An 8,734-nucleotide genomic window follows, 5' to 3' on the forward strand; every position below is an offset into this window, starting at 1 on the left:
TACAACTCCTGAATGGCAGTGATCTTAGCTAAGCTGGTGGTCATCGCTGGTGTTCTCTTTCAACTCTTTCCTTTCCCACTGCAACTCCTAAACAGTAGTGATCTTAGCTAATTGGTGTTCATTACAAAAATGGGGGCTAGTTTTAGGACGGTAAGCAGAATCATGGGCAACATCTTTAGTTTAATACTGTACTTTGCCCCTGGAAATGGTGGCCAAGATCTTCAAGTAACAATCTATTGAGGGATATGATCCATTCATATTCCTCACAACGATTTTCTCTAGCCTTTGCTGGCTTTTATACGAAATAATAGATCGTAAAAACCAGCTGAACACTACTGTTAATAGCATTGACTTAGGGTTGGAGTATACATGCTTATTCTTCTTCATTTAGCATCTTACTAACGTCCGTAACACGGGAATGAGAATGAAGGTAGATTCAAATATTTTTTCTATATAACATAAATTTTTTTTTTACTGTAAAAGCTAACTTCTTTTCATTGCAGAAAATTATTTCTACTGCGCTTGCGGTTGAAGGTGCAATCGTTATAACGATAGTGTTGGTCGCCATCTTGGTCATGGGCACTAATGATCAAACAAACAGGTTCATTGGAGTTGTCAGTAGTATTGCAACGAACATCCTGTATGTTTCGCCAGTGAAGGCTTTGGTATAATCCTCACCTAAATGGTTTTGTTGCTTCCACTTTCAGCTTGAGCTTGATTCTCTTCTTAAGTTTCTCATTTGCAGATAAAGGCATTAAGGGAAAAAAATGCGAAAAGGATGTCTATAGCCATTGCATGTGCCATTTTCTATTCTCTCTTCTCCTATCGTCTTTGCCGCAATGGGGTGCCCCTCACTCAAGCCTTAGTGCAATGGGTGGGATTGGCACTAGAGGAAGCTTCCTGGGAAGACGTCAGGGAGTTACAAAGACTATATCCTCAGCTGAACCTTGAGGACATGGTTTTTTCAGAAGACCAGGGCAATGATACGGTTTATGAACCAGATCAGCAAAGCAAGGAGAATCACGCCTAATGAGATCAGATCACAGAAGAGGTGACTTAACGCTCCTAATGTTTTTTCTTAGAATTATGGCTTTCCTCTCTGGAAAGTCAGTCATTCTCGATTGAGCATAATCCTCTCCCCTGCCCTGCAACCTATCCCTTTCCTCTTCCATGATTCCATCTCCCCTATTTTCTCTGAATGCCCCCCGGCCCCCATTGCCTGAGGATATATCACTTTGGTGAATTGTCGATTTTCCTTCTCTCTCCCTTGATATCCCCCCGCTCACCTGGAGCTCTTTGGTAGCTATTAAACGCCCATTTTCTATTCTCTCTTCCCCTGTCGTCTTCGCCGCAATGGGGTGCCCCTCACTCAAGCCTTAGTGCAATGGGAGGGATTGGCACTATTCTCTCTTGTGGTCTTCTCCTTCCTTGGAATTGGGCAGGGTAAGGCATCATCGGTAGCAGGATTAGGTGGAAGCAGGGTCGTTTAAGTGGTGGGGTCGCCAAGACAAGGCTTGAGCAAGGAAACATGGAACACAGAGTGATGCAGACAGTCGTTGGCAGTTCCAAACGATAAGCAACAATGCCAATGCGAGCAGTAATTTGAGAAGGATCGAAATTGCGTCTGCCCAACTTCTCATGAAGGCGTAAAGCGACCGAAGATTGCCGATAAGGTCGCAATTTAACAAAGACCCACTCACCCACCTCGTATTGGACATCCTTGCGATGTTGGTCAGTGGAGGACTTCATATGGCCTTGGGCACGTTGGAGATTGTTGCGAAGAAGGCATAGGAGATGATCTCGGTTCTGTAATTCGTTGTCAACAGTGGCATTGTTAGAGGACGCTAGGAGGTATTGTGTGAGAGTTTGTCCATAGAGTGCCTGAAAGGGAGTCATGCCAGCTGACGAGTGGAATGCAAAATTATACCAAAATTCAGCAAGATGCAAGTAATGGGTCCATGTGGTCGGAGCATCTGCGACATAACATCAGAGGTAGAGCTCAACATCTGCGGTTCAATACCTCAGTTTGGCCGTTCGACTGAGGGTGATAAGCAATGCTAAAAGCAAGCTGTGTTCCTTGGAGGCGAAAGAGTTCCTTCCAGAAGTGGCTAAGGAACACTGAATCTCTATCGCTGACGATGGATCTAGGAAAACCATGTAATTTGACAATCTCCGAAATAAAGACCTCAATGACGTTGCTACTAGTGAAATTTCCAGGTAGTGAACATAAGTGTGCATACTTAGTAAAACGATTGATCACCGAAAGAATTGTTGTTTTGCCTTTAGAATTTGGAAGCGCAACAATGAAATCCAGTGAGATGTCCTCCCAGACCTTGGAAGGGATTGCCACTGGTTGGAGAAGTCCACTAGGAGCAAAAGTTGGAGATTTCATCTATTGGCACACCGAGCAAGAGGCGACGAATTCCTTGACGAATGTACGAAGGCCTTTCCAGTGGAAATTCACAGAGACACGCTTGTAAGTGCGAAGGAACCCGGCATGACCTCCAATTGGTGAGGCATGAAATTCATAAAGAAAAACCGCACGTAGTGGAGAAGTGGCCGGAATTGAGAGATGATGGTTGAAATAGAGAAGACCATGCCTATAAGTGTAACCTGGATGTGCAACAGGATCATTCAATAAGGCATCTCGAAGAGCACGTAACTCCGGATCAGCAGCAATTTCAGCACGCAGCTGGTTAAGGAATTGCAGTGTTGGGTGAGAAATAGCAAAGAGACTTGCATCTGGTAGAGGGGCACATGAGAGCGCGTCAGCACCGGAATTGGTTCGGCCAGTTTATAAACAATGTCAAAAGTGAATCCCAACAACTTGGAAAGCCAGTGCTGCTATTCAGGAGTTTGAATAACTTGCTTAGTGATCTCCTTCAGGCTTCTATGGTCGGTGATGATGGTGAATTTGTGCCCCAAAAGGTAAGGTCGCCAGCATGAGATCGCTTGCGTGATGACATACATCTCATGAACATAAACTGAGGCTAACTACAGTTTTGGCGATAATTTGCGGCTGAAAAAAGCAATTGGATGGTTGGGCTGTGATAGAATCGCCCCAATTCCTTCGCCAGAGGCGTTTGTCTCTACAGTGAAGGGAAGCGAAAAATATGGTAACGCCAAAACAGGGGTAGTGATCAGGGTACGTTGCAAGGCAAGGAATGTTGTCTGAGCTCGCTCAGTCCAAAGGAATGCGCCTTTCTTTAATAGATCAGTAAGTGCAGCAGCTATTTGGGCATACTGGCCCACGGACTTGCTGTAATAACCAGTGAGTCCCAAAAATCCACGAAGCTCCCGTATGTGCCTTGGTGGTGGCCATGCTGTGATTGTAGAAATTTTGGCAGGATCGACACTCACACCCTGTTCAGAAATGCATTGGCCCAGGTAATCCATTGTACGTTGCCCGAAAGCACATTTTTCTCTATTCACATACAAGCGGTGCTCCAAGAGGGTCTGGAGAACTGTCCTGAGATGATACAAATGTGAATTGCGATCAGTGCTATAAACAAGTACATCATCAAAAAATACCAAAACGAAATGTCGAAGGAAGGGGCAGAAGACCGAATTCATCATGCTCTGAAATGTGGAAGGGGCATTAGACAACCCGAAGGGCATTACAAGGAATTCGTAATGCTCGTTGTGTGTCCGAAATGCTGTTTTGTGAACATCTTCTTCTCGAATCAGGACTTGGTGGTACCCAGATCGCAGATCCAGCTTGGAAAAGTAGGAAGCCCCTTTCAATTCTTCAAGCAGTTCTTCCACCGTAGGGATTGGAAACCTATCTTGAACCGTGATCGCATGCAACGCTCTATAGTCCACGCAGAATCGTCAAGTCCCATTTTTCTTTTTCACCAAGAGCACCGGTGAGGAAAAGGGAGAAGTGCTCGAACGGATGATTCCAGCAGTGAGCATATCTTTCACCATCCTCTCTATTTCAGCCTTTTGGAAGTATGGGTACCTGTACGGTCGAACGTTCACTGGTTCGGATGAAGGAATGAGGTGAATGGTGTGGTCGTGCTCCCTCACCGGCAGTAATCCTTGTGGCTCTGCAAATAGCGATTCAAAGTCGACAAGCAGGTTAGATAAAATCTACCTCCAAGGAAGTTGTGGCGGAACACGTCTCAAGCTATAATTCCAACTGATATAATTCTGCAAAGGCATTTGTCTCAACCAGGCGTCCTAACTCTTGGTAGTGTAGCTAAGTGGGCCTTTGGGCTGAATCCCCTTTTATGGTATAACGATTGGGCCCATTTTGGATAGTTAGTGTGGGCTTGCTGTAGTCAAATAAAATGGGACCCAATTGTGCTAACCATTGGACCCCTAGTACTAAATCAGCCCCAAAGAGACGTAGGATGTAAGCATCGATCGAAATATCATGGGTTGGTAGTTGGACTGTTAGCCCACAAAGCTTGCCCTAACACCGTATCCGGTTACCACTTCCCACCAACACTGTAATGGCTGGCGCCTCCTCGATTGGCAGCGATAAGTGGGTGGCGACACGACTCTGCAAAAAATTATGCATGCTGCCACCATCGACTAGGATCTGCACAGCTTCTCCCGGAGATCTTTGGTAGCTATTACACGCAAACTCGCCCATTTTCTATTCTCTCTTCCCCTGTTGTCTTCTCCTTCCTTGGAATTTAAAAGACGATGGTTTGCAAAGAACAAAAAGAGTAGAAATCAGAGGATAAGCAAGAGATTTTTGCTGAGAGCGATGTCTTTCCCTCTCTGTCTCATACGAAATCTCTCTTTTCTACCAATTATTTCATTTTAGTGACCATCAGATGTGGATCGATTTGAAAAAATTGTACATAAAAAGTAACTAGTTTAACCTATATGATCTCTTGGGGATGAGCTCTTATGTCTTGGTCAACTCATCAACCCAGAACACAGCGAGGAACACGTTCAAGAGTTGCGAAAGATATAAATCGAATGCAAGCACTTCTAACTCCCTTTATAGTGACTTTTAAGCAGAAGTTTGTAGCTGGGATATTTCCATTGCCTACCGGATGCCGCTTTTGGCCAGCGGTGTCTCAAAACTAGATGAGTATGCCTACAAAAGATTATGAGGTGACTTGACGCCGGATGAGCCTAATCCTCTCCCCTGCTCCTCTACAACCTATCCCTTTTCTCTTCCATGATTCCATCTCCCCTATTTTCTCTGCATCACCTGAGGATATACCACTTCGGTGAATTGTCGAGTGTCATTCTCTCTCCCGGAGCTCTTTAGTAGCTATTACACGCAACCTCGCCCATTTTCTATTCTCTCTTCCCCTATTGTCTTCTCCTTCCTTGGAATTGCAAAGACGATGGTTTGCACAGAACAAAAAGAGTAGAAATCAGAAATAAGCAAGAGTTGTTTGCTGAGAGCGATGTCTTTCTCTCTCTGTCTTGTACGAAATCTCTCTATTCTGTCAGTTATTTCATTTCAGTGACCATCAGATGTGGATCGATTTGAAAAAATTGAACATAAAAAGTAACTAGTTTAACCTATATGATCTCTTGGGGATGAGCTCTTATGTCTTGGTCAATTCATCAACCCAGAACACAGCGAGGAACACGTTCAGGAGTTGCAAAAGATTTAAATCTAATGCAAGCACTTCAAACTCCCTTTATAATGACTTTTAAGCAGAAGTTTGTAGCTGGGATCTTTCCATTGCCTACCGGATGCTGCTTTTGGCCAGCGGTGTCTCAAAACCAAATGAATATGCATACAAAAGATTCTTAGGTGACTTGACGTTGGATGAGCCTAATCCTCTCCCCTGCTCCTCTGCAACCTATCCCTTTCCTCTTCCATGATTCCGTCTCCCCTATTTTCTCTGCATTGCTTGAGGATATACCACTTTGGTGAATTGTCGATTGTCATTCTCTCTCCCAGAGATCTTTGGTAGCTATTACACGCAAACTCGCTCATTTTCTATTCTCTCTTCCCCTGTTGTCTTCTCCTTCCTTGGAATTGCAAAGACGATGGTTTGCACAGAACAAAAAGAATAGAAACTAGAGGATAAGCAAGAGTTGTTTGCTGAGAGCGGTGTCTTTCTCTCTCTGTCTCGTAAGAAATCTCGCTTTTCTGCCAATTATTTCATTTTAGTGACCATCAGATGTGGATCGATCTTTCTTGTGATTACAGTGACGATGCCCTAGATTTGGCGGAGTCTACAACTTAAAAAAATGATGGTCGCATGAGACGTTTTGGGCCTTTGGACTCATCTGGTATTTTCTATACTTGGGCGAAGTTCTATTGAAAGGTCAAGCCCATAGCTGACTCTTTTCATAAACACATCATCTTATTTTTGTTTTATTTAAATATTAAAAAAGAAAAAGAAAAGATAAAGACGAAAAATGAGATCCACACCTTCTAACGCCTAATGCCAACCCAGCATAGACTTTTAGGATTTTTTATGTTACTATTATCTTTTCTTTTTCATGTCATTAATCTCTAATTAATGCCATCCTAAGATAGTCTTTCCGGATTTTTATCCACTGTAATTTTATTTGGTAAATTATCGTTGCAGTGCAAAGAAAGCACACAAGTTTTACGTGGTTCAGTTGTAATTGCAATTACAATCTATTATAATCATCAACAAATATAACATGATGATGACATTTTTATTTCTAGCGAATTGAACTGGTATAGTTGTCTATATCTTAATCATGTTGCTATAAAAGGTTACATGTTGAGATTGGTTAACAGAGAAGTGAACCTTTGATGTGGCAAAGGTTTCGTGAATACATTTGCTAGTTAGTTTATCTTTCTTAATCAATTTAAATTGTAGATATAAACTTGAATATAGACCAAAACTTAATGAATTTGTTCAACAGAAAGCCATTAACTATGTCAAAACTAAATCCTACTAAGTCACAACTAATAGAAAAAAACTATATAAGCCTTAACGACTCAAAAGTTTCGCGAATATATCTGCTAGTTAGTTTATCTTTCTTAATCAATGATTTGGATTCTAGCTATAAACTTGGATATAGACCAAAATCTAATAAATTTGTTCCTCAGAAAGCCAGTATCAATGTCAAAACTAAATCCTACTAAGTCACAACTAATTTTCTTTATTGGTTTATGTTGAGAAAAAATAGAGCATCGACACATATACAGAACAATATTTTATGTGATTCCTTTGAAGGTTACATCCTCAGCTAAGTAAATGTGTTGTTTTTCTATTGAAGAAAAAGATGAACAATGTTACAACCAAGTCATTTCTCTATTCTTGTTCATGTTGATGCTCTTTTTAACCCCCCCCCCCCTCAACTTAAAAAAAAAAAAAAGAGTTATCCCTTGTTAAAACTTAGATATGTGAACAAGAAATTAAATTTGTGATATGAACCTGTTGTGATAAAATATCAATGTAATCTAAGTTGGCATATTAATGAGAGTTGTTGGTTGGGCAAAATTAATGATCTTAAATCTCTTCCATTGTGTCTAATCATATCATACTACTATATAAAAGGAAAACCTCCAACACTTGTGGCATGTATATTAGTTGACCAAAATACCCCTCTTTAATAGACATATACCTTAAAGGAAAACCTCCAACACTTGTGGCACGTATATTAGTTGACCAAAATACCCCTCCTTAATAGACATGTACCTTAAAGGAAAACCTCCAACACTTGTGGCACGTATATTTAGTTGACTAAAATACTCCTCCTTAATACCCCTCCTTAATAGACATGTACCTTCACAAAAAACCTAAAACTACCCACCACACCCCTTAAAGGAAACCCCCAAGACTTGTGGCACATATATTAGTTGACCAAAATACTCCTCCTTAATAGACATGTACTTTCACAAAAAAACCTAAAACTACCCACCGCACCCCTTAAAAAGTGGACAAAAGTGACAAGCTTTACACCCCAACACTACAAACCAATACACCTGATCAATGGGTAGCTGCCCCAGCATACGCAACCATCCACACTCCTGCCTGGTAAAGGGGAAAAAACGACGCACCCCAGCACTGAAAACTATACCATCACATTAAACAACAGCAGGAAAAGGTACCTTCCAACACAAACATATTAAAATGAACCTTCCAATCGCAAACCCACACATTATCAACTGCAATTACATTACACAAACTTAAAGATTCAATTATCATTAATTGTTAACCTGTCGTTGTTTATACTTAAGCATAAAAAGACATGTATTTGTTCATAGAAGTTATGGTATATATTTTTGTTAACCAAAATACCCCTAACCATTACCACACTATTACCATTACCATTATTAAAAGAAAATAAATGGAAACACACCAATTGCCAACCAATGGGGGCTTCCTTGTCCAACCAACCCAACACCCAAACGATACCCTCAGAAATGAACCATGAGAAATACTGACCTCCGCCTCTTGACTGATAAATAATTAAAAAAAAGGGCTTTGAATAGAAACGGGAGCGTCGTTAGCCATTCAAATACCCCCATTCAACATTAAAGCTCCACAAACACATCCTTTAATGTTTAGTTCCAATACAAAGTGACACATCTCTTAATTTTTTCTTCTGGTGGAAAAACACATTTCTTAACATGGGAGAGTCGTCAAGGGCTGCAATTCCATAAGTGACACATCTCTTGAAATTATTCCATTGAATGGGTTCCAATTCTCCAACCAAGTTCAAATTATGCATTTCATTCCCCGAATTGAATTCTCAGGCAAAACCTCAGAAAGTAGCAGTTGGGATACCAGCTTCACCCAGATGCTGAAGAGCTTCTAGGCCATTT

The 8,734-nt window shown here is 41.4% G+C and overlaps 1 protein-coding gene across 1 annotated transcript; it reads right to left on the reverse strand.

The window, feature by feature from the left end:
- Nucleotides 1–1,365: 1,365 nt before the first annotated feature.
- LOC149007662 (uncharacterized) lies at nt 1,366–2,392 on the reverse strand. Its single transcript, XM_089167129.1, has 2 exons — nt 2,021–2,392; nt 1,366–1,881 (listed from the first exon to the last, which is right to left on the reverse strand). The coding sequence occupies exons 1-2, from the start codon at nt 2,390–2,392 to the stop codon at nt 1,366–1,368; spliced, it is 888 nt and encodes a 295-aa protein (XP_089023255.1).
- Between the last annotated feature and the right edge of the window lie 6,342 nt (nt 2,393–8,734).

The sequence above is a fragment of the Hakea prostrata genome, chromosome 8, assembly GCF_041222555.1.
Source record: "Hakea prostrata isolate BN-2017 chromosome 8, UWA_Hpros_2, whole genome shotgun sequence".
In the NCBI taxonomy this organism is placed as follows: domain Eukaryota; kingdom Viridiplantae; phylum Streptophyta; class Magnoliopsida; order Proteales; family Proteaceae; genus Hakea; species Hakea prostrata.

What these genes read in the sequence shown, in the direction of transcription:
- LOC149007662 (XM_089167129.1), bottom strand. Translation starts at nt 2,392, where the DNA reads ATGAAATCTCCAACTTTTGCTCCTAGTGGACTTCTCCAACCAGTGGCA. An exon ending in AGTCGAACGGCCAAACTGAG is followed by an intron (nt 1,882 to 2,020) that starts GTATTGAACCGC and finishes ACTCCCTTTCAG; the next exon opens with GCACTCTATGGACAAACTCT.